At 32.9% G+C, this 22,708-nt stretch overlaps 1 protein-coding gene across 4 annotated transcripts in view; it reads left to right on the top strand.

The window, feature by feature from the left end:
• LOC150109414 (dnaJ homolog subfamily C member 28) overlaps positions 1-22,708 on the top strand; it is a 120,272-nt gene that overhangs the window by 50,705 nt on the left and 46,859 nt on the right. For 3 of the 4 annotated variants that reach the window (XM_090408047.1, XM_090408038.1, XM_090408056.1), the window contains exon 3: positions 1,118-1,342. The exons of the other annotated variant lie outside the window; for it this stretch is intronic. In XM_090408047.1, coding sequence (XP_090264173.1) covers positions 1,118-1,342 — 225 coding nt within the window. The remainder of the gene's footprint in view (positions 1-1,117; positions 1,343-22,708) is intronic. 4 annotated transcript variants of the gene reach the window in all.

Here is a 22,708-nt window from a genome sequence, read left to right as displayed (position 1 = left end):
ATAACAACAATATAAAAGTAACGGATATAACAACAATACCTAACGTTGCATTAATACAAGAAAGAAGAAATTGGGAGGGGGGTCATCTTATACAATCAACATAAGCTTAAACCTAAAAATAGCCTAAAATTTTGGCCTCGTCTTATATGCCGGTCATCCTATACTTCAACATATACGTTATATCATATTTAAGGAATAGAGGATGGCATTGAAATAGTAGTAAAGTTTAGTATACTTTTTGAATAGTTTTTATATAAAAATTTATAAGACTTGTGTAAATTGGCATTAAATTGTTTAAATTTTGTATAAATTGCATAAAATTTGGATTTTGGAAATATTGGATTTGTTTGAATGTTCCAGAACTTCATACTTCTCTCCTTCAGAACGAATTGGAAGGATAACAGTGACTTACATCTTTTTCTTTGGGGGGGGGGGGGGGCTGAATTTGATTCTTATCACTCACTGGTATGAATAAAATTTTTTGGAAATGGAAGCACTTTTTCAAATGAAGACGAATCAATTCAATCTCATATATCATATGATAGAAGCAGCAGGCTTTATTTTTTATGTAATTTTGGTTTTTCATTCCACAAATAAACAAACTGGCTGGAGAATGTATACCAAAATTCAACCTAGGTTACTGTGTGTGTATAGTGGACATTTGATCAGCCTTCAGTGCAAGGGTACTTGGTTGGAAAATATCTGTGGGATTTGGAAGTTGTATTTTAGCAGGAAAGGGCTATTTTGCCTTAGAGACCATAAAATGGCAATCAATATTTTGAATAGGAAGGTGCTTTGCATGTGAATCTGAAACTGCAGGCCCAACTCAGTGACTGTGTTTAGGACCAGTATTCTTATCCTTATCCCTCCCCCGCACTTCATATAACAGCCATCTGAGCTTTATCTTTAAAATGTTTAACTTTGTTTTTCCTACTTTATTAAAAAGAAAAAAAGAGAGAGAGTATTATCCCTGTATTTCATGTTTTAACAACCACAAAATATAGTAACTTATGGAAATTTATGAACCATATTGAATTGTTTAAGTAAATTGGGAATTCTTTTTTCAAGGATTATCTAGGCTGCAGTTAATATTTTATATTTTATTATTATTCAACAGGAATGCTGCAAAATCCTGAATATATCAGAAAATCCTGATGTGAAAGAATTAAGACAAGCATTTTTGCAGCTTGCAAAAAAATACCATCCTGACAGCTGTTCATCAGAAGCTGACAGCAAAAAATTTACATTAATTGAATCAGCATATAGAACACTAAGAGAGCATATATTGGGAGTTGCTTATGGTGCTGAAGATGATATTCTGGAAAAAGATTTTGGCATAAAGGTAAACAGCATGGCATGTGAGGTGCCACACAAGTTTCCAGACTGACTGAAAAATAAAATGGATTCTTAACTTAGTTGAAGATCATTCTGTTCACTTGTAAATTGTATTGGCAGTTGTATGTGTACTTATAGCCAATCTAGAAACATTTGGGTAGCATCTTATATGGCATTATTACATTTACAAAAAATGATCAAAAATACTCATAATTATTTTTTTTCTGATAAACTGTAACAAAAAATAATTAATCACTCAATTTTTTTGGCTGATAAACTATAAAGTAATTAATCACTCAGATTTAATTACTTAAATTTGTCTTCTTCGTAACAGCGGTCTTTACTTGAATTTCCAGATTTCTTATTGTTTTTTCCCCTTTATTTCAAAGCATTCAGGAAACACTTCTGAATCTTTAATTATTAGCACCTTTTTTTTTTGTTACAGAATTGGTCGCCTTGGGCCTATTTGACCCCAAAATTAAAGTTTTTTTTTTTTTTTTTTTAATATAGTGAAACCTGTAGAGTATCCATAACTATAGAATAACATGTATGCCTCAGTAAATAACTTTTTATTATGTAAATATTTTGTCTTATGTATCATAAGACATCATCAGTACAACTAACGAACGACAATAGGAATTGAATTAAAAAAGAAAAACAGTAGTGTGCATGCTTAAATTGGAATCCCTCTATGTATACAGTCATGGATTAAAAACTAATGGGCTGAAATTAAAATTAATTAAATTAAAATGTAGCAGACAAATTATTGAATACAATTGAGGATAACAATTTCCCACACTTTTGGAATAGTGAGACAGTCATTTCGATTAAGATTAGGTCTATGAAGTAAGGCTTCAGCACTTTCTTTATATAATCGTTCATGTTTATATGTGGATCTATGTAGTAATAACTTGGCAATTTGCCATTGGATCCTGGTTAGCATTTTCGATTCCATGTTGTGCAAGCCCGAATTGTGAGGTTTGCTAAGGCAGATGTGATCTTGATGTTCAGAGATATGTTTATTTATAGATATTCCTGTTTGTCCATGGTAAGACAAGTAACGTGAACATGGTATTTGGTATATGCCAGGTTACATCATTGGTGAGAGTTTGTCTTTTGGAGAAGGCAGCAAGTTGTGAATTTGGTTGATGGGCTTGTAGGTAGGAATGAGTTGATATTGTCTCATAATTTTTTCCACATATTCAGAGATGCCTTTAATATATGGAATGGGAGTCCTGGGCTTCTTCTTGTCTGGGTTGATTTGTAGGGGTTAATTATTTTTTGGGTTGTTATTGGATTATATTCATTTAGTAGGGTGTTTCTTTGATAATTTCCAATTCTTGTTTTAGGGATTCTTCAGAAGAAGAAATCTTGTGTGCTCTGGATACTGAAGATTTGATGCCATATTTTTGAGATGGATAGTGAGCTTATGTATTATGGATATTAACGACCTGAAAAAGTTGGTTTTTGGTAGACAGAAGTGGAAATGGATCCATCTTGTTTTTGCTGGATGTGTACATCATGAAAGGAGATACCTATTGATGATTCCTTTTCTAGTGTGAACTTGATACAAGGATACAGAGTGTTAATTTTTTGTAGAAATGTGTTGAGTTCAGATTCTGTGTGACTCCAAACTGCAAAGACACCTTTAATGTAGCATAACTGCATTGCTGGTTTTGGGTCAAGAGCGAAAATTCTGTCTTCTAGGAGTTCAAGAAAAAAGTTGGGTGATAAGGGCGAGCTCATTGCTGTTCCTCCTATTGTTTATATATGTTATCTTTCCATGTGGAGTAACCTGATGTGATTGCAATTTGAATAATTCCACTATGTCTGGTGGAAATTTTTGAGTTAGCAATTATATTATTTCTTTGTGAGGGATGTTAGTGAAGAGAGACATACAATGTCAAAACTTACTAACATGTCTGTATCTGTTAATTTAATGTCTTTTATCCTTGTATGAAATTTATGGAATTTTTTATTGAAGAGGTTGAGTGGCGAGTGAGGGGATAGAGAAGGTTAGACAGGAATCTTGATATTTTTTATGTGGGACTGCCTATAGAATCCACAATAGACCTGAGTGGACAGTTACTTTTATGTAATTTTGATGAACCGTATATTCTGGGAGGTCTTGCATGGTATGTTTTGAGTCTTTTGATGGTTTCTTCATCTGCGTATGTTGTTTCATCCAGTAACTTGTTGAGTTTTTTGAGCTGACTTTTGGTAGGATCATTATTAAGTTGGGAGTAAGTGCTGTGATCATGAAGCAGTAAATTCATTTTCCGATCTCATGATTTTGCATCTAAGACTACAGTCATATTACCTTTGTCAGCTTTGGTGATAACTATATTATTATTATGTTTTATTGAATTCAGGGCTTTTAATTCTGCTGGTGGAATATACAGTTCTGATGGTTGGGCATCATAGATCAATTTGGCTATTTCAAAACGTAGTCTATTAGTTTCAGTACTAGACACGTGACTGGTGCTTTTTTCAATATGGTGTATGAAATCTAGATATGGAATACATTTGGGCAAAATTACAAACTTATTACCTCTTGCTAGTACATTTAGCTCATCTTCTGCTGGAGGCTGGCCAGATAAGTTAACAACCCGTTTGTCGGCAGGTAATTTAGTTGTATTTTTCTTAGATCATTCTAGCAATGTTAAGTATTTTCTATTGAGATTTATGATACTTTTTTCACATGCTTTAGTGCTTACATTTTTTGAAATATTAATAACCATGTGTAGCAGATCTTGATTTAATGTATTTGACAGATCAGCTTCTAATTCTGTTGTTTTTGTGATATTAAATTAAAGTTATGATATTTCTTTAATTTCTCAATATTTCTCGTGAAGTGTTTTTATTTATTTTAAGGTTGATTATTGTATGTATTTGTTTATTTCATTAAAATGAAATAAACAAATCATTAATATTGCTTTATTTTTATATTAATTATCATCATCATGCATATCAAGGATTTAGTCCTAGCATGGCCTGTTCTGGCCTTAGAAGTCATCATTGAATCGTTTAAGAGGACTTCCTGTTTTGTTTTGTTTTTTTCCCCCTAATGGCTTGTACTTTAAGGCTTGTTTTAGTAATCTTTCTGTTTTCATTCTTTGGACGTGTTCCATCCATTTATGTTTATATTTTTTAATTTTTTCTATTACTGGTTCTTGGTTTAATTCTTTCATAATTTCTTCGTTTCTTTTGTGATCAAATAGGATATACTTTGCAGTTTTTCTCATAAACTTCATTTCTGCTGTTATTAATCTTTGTCTTTTTGTTTTATTGTCCAGATTTTGCTTCCATACATTAAGACTGGTAGGGCTAAAAGTATTGTATACTTTTAGTCTAGTTTGTTTTTGAACTAGGTTTGGTTTAAATATAGAGTTAATTGCACCTGTTATTTTTAAATACTTTGCAATTTTTACGTTTATATCTTTTTCATTTTCATATGTGATCATACATCTTAGGTAGTTAAATGAATTCATCTGTTCTAAGATCTTGTTATCTATTACTGTTTTAGTTCTTGCTGGATCTTGTCCTTTAAAGGCCATAATTTTTTATTTTTCTGTTGATATTATCATACCATAATCTTTGCTATCTCATTGAGATCTAAAATAGCTTTCTGTAAGTTATCTTCAGAATTTGTAATTATTATTTGGTCGTCAGCAAAAAGGAGAGTGTTTAAGTTTACTGTAGGGGAAAGTTTAATTCCTTCATGTAAATTTTTATTCCATTTTATTATTATTTCATTTAAGTAGATATTAAAAAGAGTTGCTGAGAGGGGACATCCCTGTCGGACCACTTGGTTTATCTCTCTCGTATATATTAGTTATTAACATTTTAATTCAGTCTTAATTTTTCATACAGTTATTGCATCTTACTGAAGAATGCTCATTGCAACAAAAGCTCAGACAGTTTTCACACTTTGACCTTACTTTACGGTACTTCGATCTTGGACATATTACACAGCAGTGTCAACAAATGTAATCATTGTGACTAGAACAAGAAAATATGCATAAAAGTACAAAATCGAAAAAAAAATTTCTTGAAAAATACTCATGTAAGTAGTCACATGGGGTCAGAACATCAGAAATCATTCCTTACTCCACAACTGATTGCACCAATGGCTGTCATAAAACTGATTCGGTGCAGGGGAAAGCAAGAAATTCATCATCATCATCATCAACTCCCTATCTACAATTTTCCTCTAAATCAGTCTGTTACTTGTCAAGACTCCAACATTATCAGATCTTATATTTCTATCGTCTAAGGCACTTTGTACCATATCAATTCACCTATATCTTGGTCTTCCTCTGGGTTGTTTTTCAGCCAACCTGGCAGAGAACAGTTGTTTTGCTAATCTTTCCTTGCCCATTCTGTTTTTTAAGTGAACATACCACCTGAGATTAGCTCTGCTTATGCATTCCTGGATGCTCATAATCAGAACCGGCGCTAGGGTCTTTGCCACCCACATGCAATTTCTGTCTAAGTGCCCCTGTAACGATCCGGGCATGTGTGGTTCTTTTACAATAATAAAAATTTGAATTATTTAAAATTTCTTAAATAAATTTTGAGAGAACAGCCACACGTTGATTCGCTAAATGTAACGAACCAGGGGTGTTGACTAGGCAGGATAATCGTTAAAAACCCGAATATTCAAAAGTTAAAGCAAATTTTGATAAAGCCACTTCACTTTAATCATTGAATATTATGATACAGGGATTATAGCCTTCTTACCAACCTGAATCGCTAACAAAATTAAAATGAATTTTAATTAAAGTTAAAATTTATTTGAACTAAAGTTTTAAAAATTCTTACATTTTACAAGTTACTAAATTCTTAGTAATAAAAAAATTTTAATAATTTTTATAAGTGGAACTATCTTTTAGGAAAATAAAAGAATTAGAAAAGAAATTTTCTTATTTTCTCAAGATAGATGAGAAAATAAGAAAAGAATTCAGAAATAATTAGAACATTTAGAACATTCAAAAAATAACATTTTTATAGAATAACAGAAAATAAATTAAATTACATAAATATACTTGAAATTTTTTTATTAAAATCTTAGGGTTTTTGATTATTCACAAAATTAGAAATAATGGTCTTAACGTCTAATTCCGCACATATATCATTTTCAGTATTAAAGCCGAACTAACAAGCCTTTTTTGTGACATACTTGTTCTTAAGTAGGTTTTTATCAATTTCAACTTGGAAAAGGAACATTCACCACTTGCTACACTAACAGATAAGGTTAATAGTATTCTTAAAGCAATTGAAAAATTAGGGAAAGATAAATTATTGGACAAATAAAATTAAGAATATCGAAAGAGTTTTGAATATTTAAGTTATCCTTCCGAAAATATAACCTAGAAAGCACATAACTCATCATATAGTTCTATTGTATTTACGTCTTTATTGTCGCCATCCTTCAAGAGAATGTCTAAATCATCACAATTTTTTCGTATATCTTCATTATTAATTTGTAGTAATCTACACAAATTGAAATTATCATATGTTTTTAGTTGTTCAAAACATTCTATTAATGAACACATTATAAAACACATTCACACAGAGTGAATGTGTTTTATACACTTCAATGTCTAGTGTATAAAATGCATTCACTCTAAATTTATCTTCTGGCAATTATGGCATTTCATCATGATGCTCGTAGTCAAATTATCGTGTCTTCTTTCGTCGTCAAACTTCCGTACCAATTTTAAATTCTTGTTCTCCATCCACCTCTTCACTCAGTTATTTTGCCATTTTAGAACTTCTTTAAAATTTGTATCTGAAAACAAGTGTAATGTTCATATTTTTGTCTTGAAGCATTTTACTCACAGGGTTTATTCTGTTAAGTAAATCATGCCAAATTATAAGAGAGCAAATAAATTTGTAGTGCTTCATTTTAGCACATAATGTTGTGCTTCATGTTGAGATTCTTTATTAAAATTTTCATTATTTAAAATTTCAAAAAATGCATCGTAAATTTCTCCTAACTGATATTGGGCGGATTGCATTAATTTTACTTTCCCATCGCGTTTCTGATCTGTTTCAATGTTAAATTTTTTACGAACTTTAAAATAATTGCCCAACGTTTGTAAGAGATTGAAAAGAAATTGTATATTTCTCGAAGAATTGCAAAGAAACTAATTGTATCTGCATTCACTTTGGCTGCATCATTAATGATCAAATTTAGAGTATGCGCAGCACATGGTACGTAAAAAGCTTGAGGATTTTTGTTCAAAAGCAAATTTTGGAGCCCATTTTTTTCCCCTTTCATATTTGCCCATTGTGATACCCTTGACCTTGCATGCCTTCAATGGGAATGTTCCATTTTTCCAGTTGTTCCATTATTGTTGCACATAAACCACGTCCTGGGGAATCTGATATATCTGCAAAACTTAAAACGTTTTCCCTGATCTTGACAATTCCATTGTCACAGGAAACAAAGCGAATAATAATTGTCATTTGTTCTGTTTTACTTGCATCAGGTGTGAAGTCAAAAGTTATGGAATTATTTTGATTTTCGAATTGATAATAAAATTGTATCCCCGATTGCATTACCTAAAGGTCCGCGCGGTTAGCCTAGTGGCTATGCGCTTCGCAACCATATGCCTGGGGAAGGAGTGTCCTAGGTTCGATGACTTCAGCTCCTCAGGTCGGTGACGTGAGGAGCTGAAGGATCTTCCTCAGCCATAGCCAAGTTAGCCAGTCTTGGGCGTGGACAGCAGGGTTTTTCCCCCAGGTTATTCTGGGGTTTTTCATCCCGCAAAGCAGGCAAACTGGCCCTGAGAACCCAACACTACAGGCCATAGGATACACCGGGGCATAATGCTGACCACCTTATCCTGTAAACAGAGTGAGGTCCGATGATCAATGGACCCTCGACACCGCAAGGTAAAAGAGGGTCCAAAGAAGGAAGATGATGATGATGATGATGATGATGAAAGTTTCCAATATTTCATTTTGACTGTCTTTACTCAACTTCACTACAGGCCATAGGATACACCGGGGCATAATGCTGACCACCTTATCCTGTAAACAGAGTGAGGTCCGATGATCAATGGACCCTCGACACCGCAAGGTAAAAGAGGGTCCAAAGAAGGAAGATGATGATGATGATGATGATGATGAAAGTTTCCAATATTTCATTTTGACTGTCTTTACTCAAATAGTGTACTCTATTGTTTCATTGTAGGGTCCTTTCAACATGATTTTCCATAACAGAATCAAACTTCGCAAGCTGTTCGACTAATTTTAAAAAATTGCCGTCATTCCTTTCATATAATTTATCAGATGATCCGCAAAAAGCTAAATTTTGGCTACCAAGGAATTTTATAATTTCAATCAAGCATTCTAAAACACTTGTCCAATGTTTGTTTTCCATTTCATACATGCTTTGAGTCTGGCAATCAATAGTAGTTTTGTTTTTTAAATTTTTATCAAGTTCCTTCCATTTCAAGAAATTTTTCATGTGAGTTAAACTAGTCTCATGTCTATGCAAAGTTGTACTTACATTTTTCCAATCGTTATAACCTTCTACAGGACTACTTGATTCAGTAGGTGTGAAAAGTTTGCAACAAAAGCAAAAAACAGAATTTAAAGTTTCAGAATAAATGAGCCATGTTTTTTGTACGAGCTTCCCGTTTTCCATTTTTCAATTATAATACATGTCACCAAATTTACAATCATATGTATCTCTGGGATATATATTTTTATTTTGAACAGGTCCCATTTCAATTAAAACAACTCGTAATTTTTCATCAATATATTCCCATTCCCTGGATCTTCTAAATTTACAGAGAATAACAATGTGTTAGTTTCGTGGTCAACTACAACTAAATCTTCTCCTAACTGTTTTTCACTTAAATCATGCATCTTGTTATCTTGTTCAATAGTTGCAATAGTCCTTTCATGCAAACTGGATGATGTGCACGATTCTTCAACTCTGATTTCTGATGTATCGAGTTGGCTACAATCTGCATCAGAATATTTTAATATTTTAACAAATTTATTAAGAACCCCAGTTTGTTTCTTAATATCTGCTTCTTTAGCAGCATGACGCTTATGATTTTGTGCACTGGATAACTTTTTAATTTTTGATTCCATTTCTATTTTATACCCACAAGAAATTATTACACAACACAACACAGAGATGAAATAACAGTCTGCACTGCACTGCACTACTGTAAGTAGCCTACTGAGATGTGTCCCATATGATTGGTTAACTAGCAACAAATGTTTTATATGAAAATTCGCTTCTACGCATAAAAACCATTCACCGTTTCACTTTAGATAGACTGCAGTAGACGCAACATCTGCAGGCAAGTTTAACCTGCTCTCGCTGCAAAATTGTAAACAGCTGGCTGATCAAAGAGGTGGCAATATACAATTTTTTAAAATTTTTATTTGGTGTATCCAGCCTTATTTATTTTAATATTGATCATTCTAAGAATTTTTTGTTTTTATGATAAAAATTTTGTTTCTTAAAAATGAACTTATGAACCATGCCCCGTTAGCGGCGCCCTCTTTGTAGCGGTGCCCGCATGCGCATACCCGCTTCTGCTGGCCCTGCTGACAATGTCAAGTTCTTTTCTAATATCCTTGTTTTTAATATGATATTGCCATTGATGCCATCTGTTCATGCCTCTAATCTTTCTCAGGACACTCATATCTGCGGTCTCTAGTTTTTGGTCAAGTGTTTTACTTCTGACCCAGCTCTCATATCCATAAGTTAAAACTGGTTTGAACATTGTCTTGTATACAGCTAATTTAGTGTTCCAATAATTTCTCTCATTCCATATGAATTTATTCAATTGACTTCCTACCATACCAGCTTTGTTGATTCTGTTGTCTATTTCCATATTTAATTTCCCATCTTCACTAAAAATCATTCCTCAATTCAGCTTCTCAAAATTGCAAAAAAAAATCCATCATTGATTTTGTCAGAAATCAAATTTGAATGACAGCTGTTATTCAAGTTCAGTTTATTTCATTAGTTGAATGGGGTCAATTTGATCCCATGCTACTAATTAAAGGTTAAGAAATACTCTTCGATTCTTTGCATGAGTTGAAGAGGATTATTGTGAATATTATTTAATCATATATATTCTTCTATGTAATCCACTTTCCTTCCTTTTAATACTAATTTCTGTTTTTAGAAATAAAAATTGGAAGTTGCTGGTTGAGAAGAAATAAGATGATTGAGAAAGCATTAGAATGCTGTTTTGTTAAAAACTTTCAGGTTGAAAAAAAAAAAAAAAAAAGAAGCAAAATGTGCATTGTTGTGATGCAAAATCAAATCCAGTTTTGCAAATGCCGCATTGATAGCCAAATTCTTTCTGACAGCATTTTTTATACTTTTTCTGAAAAACTCCTCTCCAAAATTGGATTAAGTAAATCATTAGTAGTAATGATGATTTATAGTGAACGATGCTCATTATGATCCTTTACTTACAACCAAATGGGTCTTGCTTGTGTTCAATGATGACAATGATATCAGCCTGTTGCATCTCACTTCTGGGCAATGACCTCTCCCAAAGTGTCTCTTTTTGAATAACATCAATAACTTGTCTCTTTGTTTCACTCTTTTTGAATAACATCAACAACTTTTGTGACCTGTCTAATTGTTCTGAATTTTTTACTTCCTGTGCTTTTTTTTTTAATTCACACAATAGTTCACTTCATTGCTTGCTAGCATACTCTAAGTGTTTGCTCTTTTGTGTGTATGCTTGTCTGTCAAAGACCAAGTTAGGGCAGTGTATGTCATTGTGGGCAATATAATGGAATCCATCAGTTTCCTTTTAAGAGAAATGGTAAAAGGACAAATTACCTTTGTTTACTGGGCCTAATCTGAGTAATTACTGTGTTTTGGTTACTCTGGACTATATTTCTAGGTCTTGGTTGCTGAAGGATATTATTGGTTCCAAATAGGTACATACTCTGTCATTTGGTTCAGTGTAAGAATGTAAAATATGTATTCTGGCATGTTTTTACTAGGGTGAAGTCAACTGTTTTTTACATAAATGTAGTCTCTTTAAGTGAAGTTTGTTTCTACTTTTATTGAAATCTGCATTGTAAGCCCACTTATAAAACTACAATAAAGGTTGAAACCAGTCTAATTTCTCTTACTATAATAGATGGCAATATACATGCAGTTAGTTTCTCGTACTATTTATTTATCATATGATGCTAAAATACAGCGAGAAACATAATACACCAATATAACAGATATCTGAGAATTAACAGTCACATAAAAGAAAGTTTTACAAAGCAATTTTCAATTTTTCAAGCCGCTTTATAGCTTCTGTCATAACATTATGTATATCTTGGATAGTGTCCTCTAAAGCATATATTAGGCAGTCCAATGAAATATGGTCAATAGTTTGAGAGTGATAATTGCAGTCACAAGCAGGAGAGTCAGTCCATTTCCATTTTTGTAAATGGTGTTTACATCATGACCAGTTCTAATGTGGTTTAAGGTTTTCCAAAAATAACTGGTAGTCCAAATCCAAGTAGTTTAGATGGATCTGATATAGCTAATCTTCTCTTACTGTAATGCATGGCATTATACATGCCCAAGAAAGGAGTGTGCTATGCATTATGGAATATATGGCCAATGTAATGCCAAGTCAAGTGGTCTACATACAGGTAACCTAGTCATGAAGACATTTCACATGCAACTTTTGTTTGCCCATTCTTGGATAAAATTAGGCTGAGCACGAGAATATAATTTCTTCTCCAGTATACTTTACTTTAGTTTGCAGTAATAATCATAATGAATTTTTCATTAACAGTTTTGGTGCTGCTATTGGGAAAGACAAAATTCCACTTTTATGTCTGGATGGCTTAGACTTAAATTATTTAAAAATACATCCTGGTGCTTTAAAATAATACAAGGAAATAAATAACCTTCAGGAATAAAAGAATTAACTACAAAATATTCAAAAATTCAAAAGCTAGTGTTTGTGATATTGTGGAGAAGGGATAAGTTAATTGCTTGATTAGGTTTCAGAGAGGATAAATACTATTTAAAATAATACAAACAGAAGCATAAAAAGAATGCAATATGATAGAGATCTTTAAAGTTGGTTAGGTTTTACAGGATTAATATGGAAGGAATTATGCATGAAGTGGAGGTGAGAGGAGAAGTATAAGCGGCCATTTCCGAATGCTGTACATGGATATGGTGAAAAGAGAATAAGAGTACTATATTACATGGAGATAGGTCAGTGGGGGAGTGGAATGCATTGTTAAAAGCATAAATAAGTTCAAGGTTTTAGTATAATAGCGATGCTGCTGCTTGAGTGAGTAATTTCGATGATGTGTTCTTTGAAGTTTCTTAATAATAAATCAGTAACAACATACAATGATCATAGCAACTGGGAAAAGCAAAATTGGACTAAAGTTTTTGTTTTTGTGTGTGTATGTGTGCATCAAAGAACAAGTTAGGGTGAAACTTTCCCATAATAAACTATGCCATTCAGATTTTTAAAAGAAAGTTTCTTCTTCAGTATTTTATTTGAACTTTAAGGATTATAATTTAAATGTTAACATAATGAGAAAGTTTTACTTTGTTTTCTAGAGTAAATTAAATTATTTTATAGGTTCAAGTAAAACAAAATTAAATTAAATTGTTTTAATTTAATTTTGAAAAAGATTTCGGTGGTAATGTAAGTCTATATATAATTTTATCTTCAAAAGTGTAGATTATTTTTCTTAAAATAATCCTACTTTTTTTAAAAAATAGAGCTCAAACAGAGTACCCCCCCCCCTCCAAAAATTTTCCTGCTTTTATGAATGTAATTTCTTGAAAAGTCATTTAATGTTCATGAAAATCTCTTATGCCTTTGAATATAAAAATATTTCTGGTTTGTCAAACTCAAACACACAATGCTCATAAGCACTGCAAGTCTTTCAGCCATGTAGTTGTTTGCATTGCCAAAAAAACATCTATCAGATCCATTTTTGATAACCAACAAACAAAACTTTTTCATTAAATTAAGAGGAACATATTTATTTGCTAATTGTTTCATGTTTCATTTTGATTTTTTATATTTAATAATTAAATCCTCTTTCAATATGCAAATAATTTAAAGAATTTAATAGAAGGATTTTAGACATATGATTTATATTTGAATTTTCTATGAAGAAATGAACCTGTGAAGATGGTATGTTGCATCTCTCTCTCTCTCTCTCTCATATTGATAATTGTGATGGATGCGACTGTGAGAAACCCAACCAGCTTGTTACAGAGTCTGGCATTGGATTGGGGGGGGGGGAGTTTTTATGACTGTAGATGCATGTGTTCATGAGCTGGTTTGCGTTCTTTGGGACAAACAACCAGAGTTCCCAGGTGAAAAAACCCCCTACCTCTATGAGACCAGCTAACTCACCTTTAGTTGAAAGAGACCAGATAAAGGCTCCTCATGTCTTGGATGGGAATCGAACCTGGATCTTTCCGAACAAAGGGCTTCGTCTATACTGACTAAGCTGTGGAGGCTCTTTTTTACACACACAAGCAAACACACAGAGCGCACGCGAGAGAGAGGCGTAATTATTATTAAAGTTCATATTTCAAAAGGCTGTAACTGGGTAACTACTCAGCAGAATGATTTAATATTTAACATGATGATCTGTGCAACAATGGAATTTTATTTTGTGCAAAAATCAACATTAGTTCTAAAAGTTGCCACTAGGACGATACATGGCACTGCAATACCATAGTGGGTAATTCAAAATGCCGCAAAACGTAGGATACACACGGTGCATTATGTGGTTACACAACAACATGTTTGATATGCTGTCCTCTGTTGTTGACAATGTGCTGAAATTGCAAAATCGCATAGTAGAGTTTCACTCAAAATGTTGTGGATATGGCACGTAATGCTGCTAAGTTGGCTATGTGTCCATGATAAACAGTCTTTGAGATGTCCCCACAGCCAAAAGTTGCAGGGGTTCAGATCCAGTGAGTGCGCTGGCCACGTTGTACAAAAATGTCAGCTGATGATTCTGGCCTCGGTAAAATGTGTCTGAAGCAACTTCTTGCCAGGGGTGGCGATTTGAGGAGGGGTACCATCCTGCATAAAAAACTGTTGAAGCCAAGCACTGATGCCATTGAAATGTTGGAATCACCTGATTGGCTAAGAGAGATGCATGTCGTTAGCCATTAACAATGCAAGTAACGACAGCAGGACTGAGCTTCTCGAAAAAGAAAGGTCCAATAATGATTGCTGTAAAATCACACCAATGGGTGACCTTCGGGAATGAAGCAGAATCTGTTGCACGACGTGTGGGTTTGTAGTTGTACATATTTGCAGCGCTGTCCAGAGGGAAGTGAGCCTTTCCGGTCCAGAAAATGTTCCATGGCCAATCATTGTCCAGTTCAGTCTGAACAAGAAACTGCACAGCAGATGTTTCTTGTGCACCCTGGTCAGGATTAAGCAATTGCTGAATGCAGGATCTTGTAAGAATAATAGCACAGAATTCCCTTATGACTTTGTGAACCATGTTTATGGGTTGTCTAAAGACCATGCAATATGCTGTGCACTGCTGCTTCCTATGACATTTGCCATCCTTTCTTCCTCTAATGCTGTGGCTACTTCCTCCACTGTCTGTTGTTCAGTGGGCTTCCGTCCTCTGCCAGGTTTGACATCTAAGGAACCTGTCTCTTCAAATTTCTGGATCATTTCATGTAAACCATTTGCAGTCACAGAACATGTTTTTAATTCCTTTAATGTTCTGAACTTTCACAATGCTGTCAAGGCACAACTGTTATTTTGGTAAAACAATTTCACAAGAAGTGCTTGATCCTTGGTAACACTGACATTGAGCTTTAACATATTGTCTGCTCACAGGCAATGAACTGACACATTCTGCAGCTACCTGCTTTTATAGAAGCTTCTTTTGAAGCATACATCATTGGGGATATTTGCCGTTTGCATAAATGGTATGGTCGCAATGTTTCACTGCATGCCAGGAGTATCATACGTGTAATTCACATGTGTTGCAGTGCCATGTATCACGCTAGCGGCTACTTTTAGAATTAAAATTGGATTCTGCGTAAAATAAAATTCCATTGTCACACACGTCATCATGTTAGATATGAAATTGTTCCACTGAGTAGTTACACGGTTACAGCCTTTTGAAATGTGAACTTTAATTATAATCATCCTATATATTGTGCATAGAATATCAGTAAAAATGTGATGAGCAGTACAGTGTACAGGTTAGAAGTACTGTCATGCTTTCTTTGAATGACCAACATAGTAAGGAAGAAAAATTCAAGTTATGAGATAAACAGGCCAAAGAGAATCCCAAAGTGGTCTTTCAGTTTATGGTGTTTAAAAAAGAAGAATGATTATGTAAGGATAATTTTAAAGAGTTCATCTAGTAGGCAGATGGCAGAGCAAAAGAAATAGTTGAATTACTGAGTGATCATTTTTCTGGGTTGTATCATCTAGGTAGTGATAATTCATTCACTAGGCTTGATGCAAAATAGATATGACAATACGGCTATGTTAAGAGAATGTGAGAGAGAGATTTGCAGTACTTATAACTAGGTTGTTTAAGTCTAAGCACTGACAGGAAGGAGAACATCATGGTTTAATTACATAAAAAGAAGATCCAAGATAGAGATAGCAAATTATGGATGATGCATTTTTATTTCTGGAATGTGGCAGGCAAGGTATATTGGAAAAGTTACATAAATCTCAAATTCAGTAATGAATGGATAAGAATATAATACCTAATGGGTTTAGCATAGCTTTGTGAAAAGATCTAACCTTAGTAACACATCCACTTTATATAATAAAGTGGCTGTTGAGACAAATAAGGGAAATGCTACATCCTGATTTGGCAGCAGGGCCGGCCATCTCGGGGGTGCGGTGGGTGCAATGCACCCGGGCCCCACAATCGGTACACATTTGCGGAAACGTATTTTTTATTTTGTTTTTTTTCTTCTTCTAATTTTGCTTATAACTAATGGGATTTCATCGACATGATTTTAGGACCCCCAGTAATAATAATATCTCTGTGTTTCTCTATTATATAGGGTTTTTGCTTAACCCTTTTGATGTGTTTATGCAGTGTATAAAAATTAACAAACATGATTTCGTTTTTACCCTAAAATGCCTAATTCGTCATTAGTTTTTTCCTAATCTGTTACACATTTATATCATTTGACTCGTCATCGAAACCATTGAAAACATGTTTATTATATTCTTTATATATGGTTAGTCTAGAGCAGGGGTGGACAACCCTTAATATGCCTGCCAAACGTGGCATGCTAATGACTTTTTTCAGCACGCAACCCAGGGCTCATCTTAAAATATAATTAAAAAAAAATACATTTCAAACATCTTTGCTGACACATATTTTAACTTAATATAATACAATTTTATTAAGTACAGCTATACTAAATAAAAATGCAATAATTAATTAAACTCTACCAACTGTTTCATAATAATAAGTAATAAGAAAATTAGAAACAAACATCCTATTTCCAAGCCATCGATATATCTCCATGATATACTGATGTACAAGTTTTGTCCAGTTCAGTTGTTGCATTATTCATCAGGCATGCAGACGTGGCGTGACTCTTTTACCATCATTTGATATATCTTTTCATGTTTCATAAAGAACGTATCCGTTTTCTAAAGTGTATTTAGATTTTATTAAATCATAAGTCATTAAAATATGGATTGGAAGTATTTATTGTCAATTAGTATGTTTAACTTATTAGATATAAAAGCAAATTTCCTTTACATTGATTTTCGGAAATTAAAGTTTTCAGTTTTTTTCATACAATCCCCGCATATATTGCAATTGCTATTTCCTGCCTAGAGAGCAGTTTCCTTGTGTGCATCTTACCCAAATAGCACCATCTGCTTTCCCATTATTTCAAGCAAAAATTAGCAGTAATTTACAAGACTTGAGATACTTAATGAACAATCCTTCACAAATGACTAATGAACAGACATGGTACTAGGTCAGTAAAGATATGTGGATATGATTGGTGCAGTATTAAGAAAAGATCATGCGAGTCAAAAATAAAAGTCAGCAGACAATTTTTGAATTGAAATGCTAATTCTCTTCAATCAAATTCAATATCTGAAAGCGCCATAACAATATTCACTATATATTTCTTAGCTTTAACGCGTTTACGAATTTTAATACTTTCTGTTGTTGATTTTTATTGTTGCTCTGCATTTGAGCTGGGGGGGGGGGACAGACTCCCACACATCTAGTTTTTAGTGTTTGCCAGTGCAGCATATGGTTTTGCTTGCAGCTAAATAGCATAGTTTTTGGCGGAAGGGACATGCGATTCATTAGTTAGTGCCATTTTTATCCCACCTGTCTCTAATTGCACTGTTTGTTGAGAAATATATTACACAGACTGCAAATGTTTGTATCTTATTCAGCGATACGATAAAACGACCTGCTTTTTACTTGCATCAGCAGACGTATTTGCTAGTATGGAGGACGTGTGGTTTGCCACAGGAAGCGAGTCACTATTGCTATGAGGTGAATGTGATTAAACTTTTTTTTTCTGTGCAAGGTTATGTGAAACTTTTCAATTTCTTTTTTTCGCAAAGTAAAATCGGGTGCGAGTTATACGTGAGGACCAGTTATATTCTAGTAAATATGGTAAGTTATTTTTAAAGCTATGTGAAATGTATTATCAATATTCAGGATTGTGAAGTGTTGTCGGCATGTGATTAGATCTCAACTACGTTAATTTCAACTCAGTTAACAGTGATAGATAAGGGTGAAACTGATGTACTGAAGTAAACAAACAAAAAAAGTAAACACATTCCTTGAGTGTTTCTAAAATTTTGTAATATTGTAAAAAGTATGTACATATTTAACTTTTTGTTAATTCATAGGATAAAAATATTTAATATTATTTACTTATTCGACAGGCAAAGCCTAACCCATAATGTCCATGCCAAGAAAGTATCCCTCTGGGTGTCAAAAAAGGAAATCAGCAGAAAAGCAAAATCTCAAAAAGTCACAAGTAGATTTGTTTTCATGGCTACAAAATAAATCTGACAACAACGAAATTGCTACGACTTCAGCAGTTGCGATTCAAACTTCAACTGAAGAAGAAAACTCCAAACAAGCTATACAACTTTTCGACAAAAATGTAGAAACTGTGGGATTCGTTGAAAAAGATGCGTCTGATTATATAAACGTTTTGGATACAGCAAATAATGATGAAAACAATAATAACAATGGTGATCAAGTGAATATAAATGATCCAAGTTTGTGGCCAAATATTATAACTGATAAATTTAGATTATTTTGTGTTAAAACCGGACCTAAACAACATCATCAAGACGCATTCGTTAAGAATGTTGAAGGTAGATCATTTTCTACATCGTACTATTTAAAAAAAATTCCAAATGGTGAAACTCAGCTTCACAGCTGGTGAGTTTACTCAAAAGCTCAAGACTCAGTATTTTGCTTTTGTTGTGTATTATTTTCCAAAAGAAGAGGAAAAGATCAATCAACACAATTTATATATGGTTTTAATAAATGGAGAAAACTGTCATCTGTAATTCGAGATCATGAGCTTTCTGTTAGCCACTTTAATTTTTTTATTGCTTGGCAAGAATTATTAAAAAGGCTTAATTTATGTTCGACTGTTGACAGAACAAATCAAATTAATATAAATAAAGCAACAGAACGTCTAAAATTACTATTTCAAAGAATTGTAGACATAATTCTATTTTTAGCAAGTAATAATCTGTCATTTCGAGGATCCCATGAAACAATAGGAACGTCGAATAATAGAAATTTTTTTAAGGTTAATAGAATTATTAAGTAAATATGATACTGTGCTAATAGATCATGTAAGCAGAATTAAAAATACAAAAAAAAAGAATTGTGCATCATTTGGCGCATAGATTTCAAGAGGAAATTATTGCAGCATTAGGTAATGAAGTCCTTAATAAAATTAAAGACAATATAAAAGCAGCCATATATTACAGTATCCAAATGGATTGTACTCCTGATATTTCTCACAAGGAACAAACTTCAATAATTATTAGATATGTAAATTTTATAGACAAAAAATTAATTAAAATGAGTCATTTATAGGATTTATTGAAGTAACTGATGTGACTGGTGAAGTACTAGCAAATTCACTTTTAAAAAGAATAGGTGAGCTCGATTTAAATATTATGAATTGTAGAAGGCAAGCATACGATAATGGTAGCAATATGAAGGGAACATATAAAGGCGTACAATCTAGAATAATTAGTTTAAACCCTCATGCAATTTATGTACCTTGCTTATCACATTATTTTAATTTGATAATTTGTGATATTGCTTCCAGTAGTATATATTGTAAAAAAATTTTCGGAATATTTCAACTTTTATACTGCATATTTTCTGCATCTACAAAAAGGTGGGAAATTATAAAAGCATTTAAATATTACGCTTAAATCATTATGTGATTCTCGCCGGGAAACCAAAATAAACACAGTCAAAGCAGTGTATACACAGTTTGAACAAACTTATAATGCCTTAGAAGAATTTAGTGGTGTGATTAACAATAACAGCAGTATCTGAAGCTAAAAGTCTAATAGATTCATTACAAGAAATGCCATTTATTTTAAGCTTATCAGTGTGGTTTACAATATTGTCAAAAATTAATAGTATCAACAAACTATTTCAAGTAAAAACTATTGTTCTTGACTCTGCTTTTAATTTAGTGAATAAAATTAAAAATGAAATCCAAAATTTAAGATCAAAATTTAACACATTTTTAGACGACGCAAAAATGATAGCACGAAATTTGAATATTTCCGAAGACTTCCCTGAAAAAAGAATTCGAAAAAGAAAAAGATTATTTTCCGAACTAGCAGGAGATGAAGTTTTACTAAACCCGGTAGAGGAATTTAGATGTCACTTTTTCAACGTTGTGATTAATACTGTTATTGTACAAATAGATGAGAGATTTAAAAATATACCCAAAGTTATTTCTTATTTTAAATTAATCACTGATATAAAAAAATGAACTAGGAAACCGCTCAAGGGATTTTGTAAAATATTATAGTAAAGATGTAAATGAAGACTTAATCCAGGAAATTGATTTGTTACGAGAATTGATCTTGGACCAAAAAAATTTAAATGATGCGCAAGACATATTGCAATATATATTAAATAATAGTTATAATGAACTATTTCCAAATGTGCTAACTGTATTGAAAATTTTATTTACATTACCAGTTACTATAGCAAGTGCAGAGCGTTCTTTTAGAAAATTAAAATCGATAAAGAATTATCTTCGGTCAAGTATGTGTGAAGAATGCTTAAATGCACTTGCTATATTAAGCATCGAAAAGGAAATTGCCAAAAATTGTAATTTTTCAGAAATGATTAATGACATAGCAAAAACATAATCACATATTTAAATAAATACACATTAAGCAATATACGTGTTAATAAAACTAGGCCTCTAAATAATAAACCTATTTATTTTTTTATGTACTTAAATTAATTTTTTTTATTACTTTAAACAATAATTAACTGTAAATAGTTTTTGTGCACTAGTTGGTGAACCAGGTTACTTTTGTTTGTGTTAAATATTTATTTATTTTAATTATTTAATACTTTTGTTTTGTGTTCAGCAAACGTTATGCTAACATGTTATATTTCGAGTGTGTTTTTTGTTTTCCTGTGCCAAAATCATTTGCAGATAAGAGGTTTTACAATACGTTTATTTCGAATCCTTTAATTTTTACCTTTGAAAAATATTTTAGGGCCCCAAAAGGTTTCTTGCATCTGGGCCCCTTTATAGAGAAGGCCGGCCTTGTTTGGCAGTGTGGGCAAAAGACAGTGGTTGTCAATTTAATGTTGTAAAATGTAAGGTTTTACATTTTACAACTTTGGGATGAAATAGTTACATACTTCATATCATATTGATGGTACTAGTTTACAGGAAATTGATGAGGCTAAAAATCTGAGAGTTGAGAGTGGATAGAAATTTGACATGTAAAGATAGGGAGATTATTATCCCTCTTTATAAGGCTATGATTTGACCATATGTTGACTGTGCACAGATTTGGTCACCTTCATTTCTAGGGGACTTGGGAAGTGGTGAAGAGGATTCAGAGATGAGTTCCAAGCTTGTGACAGGTCTATGGAATGTTTCCTATGACAATAGATTGAACATGTGTGGGTTGCTGAGTTTAGTTGACATGAAAAGTTACTAAAAGGATTCTATAAAATTGACACAAAAGAAATTTTTTAATATATGGAGAGTAGGAAGAAAGCAAGGGGTCATGCTTGGAAATTGTCTAAGAGTGTGGTCAGTATGGATGTGCATACTTGGTTCTTGGAGAGTGGTGAATGACTGGAATGGATTGCCAGAGGTGGTTGTGAGCACCCAACAGTGATTACATTTAAGGAGATGTATGATAGGTATTGTGTTAATGGATAGCGTAGGTCTCCTGCAATGAGTTTTTTGACTCCATGGAGTACCCATATAAATAATAACAATAATAATGGACTTTGCAAAGTTATTTGATTGGATTATTATGTGACACCTCCAATGCTGCATGGAAAGCTGCTATATAAATTAGAGCAAAGATGTAAAAAGTTTTTTACCTTGGGTATACTATGCATTAAAGATACCAAGCAATTTTATAAACTTGGTTTTAATCCTATTTTCCAAGTAAGCAAACAGACAAGTAAGTCAAGTTTGCGCCTGAACATTGTTCAAGTCTGTGGCAACTCTTGGTAAAGGTGGAGTAAGTTCCAATCACTTTCCTTGGTATTTTCCCCTAATGCAAAGCACATCCTCTTGCAGAGATGTATGATACCATGCATTAGGGGAAAATACTAAGGAAAGTGATTGGAACTTACTCCACCTTTACCACGAGTTGCCTCAGACTTGAACTCTATGTTCAGGTGCAAACTTGACTTACTTGTCTGTTTTCTTACTTGGAAAATAGGATTAAAACCAAGTTTATTAAATTGCTTGGTATCTTTAACAAATTAGAGCAAAAGGACTCCAGAGATATATGTTCAAGTAGAAACTAGGAGAATTCAGTAATATGTTTGGACTGCTGCTACTTACCTTATATGTTAACGATGTTAGAGGTGATATAAAGAGAATATCCAGTTGATTGTATGATAAAGTTTTGATGGCAGTAGTAAATGAAATACATGTAGAGATTCTGTATGAGGAATAGACTGATGTGTGAAAATAGGATACTAGGCGATAGCTCATCATTATAAAGTGGCATGTTATACATTTGGATTAAAGAGATTATAAGATCTGAGGGCAGTCGTGGACAGGTAATTGAAGTTCAGGAGTATTGCAAAAGTAAGCAAAATAGAGAAAAGATCACTGGGA

This window comes from Typopeltis vanoorti, chromosome 2 (genome assembly GCF_054136105.1).
Source record: "Typopeltis vanoorti isolate ZY-2024b chromosome 2, IOZ_Tvanoo_1.0, whole genome shotgun sequence".
In the NCBI taxonomy this organism is placed as follows: Eukaryota; Metazoa; Arthropoda; class Arachnida; order Uropygi; family Thelyphonidae; genus Typopeltis; species Typopeltis vanoorti.
Note: the sequence above shows the minus strand (reverse complement) of the source record. Positions and strands in the feature narration are given on the sequence as shown.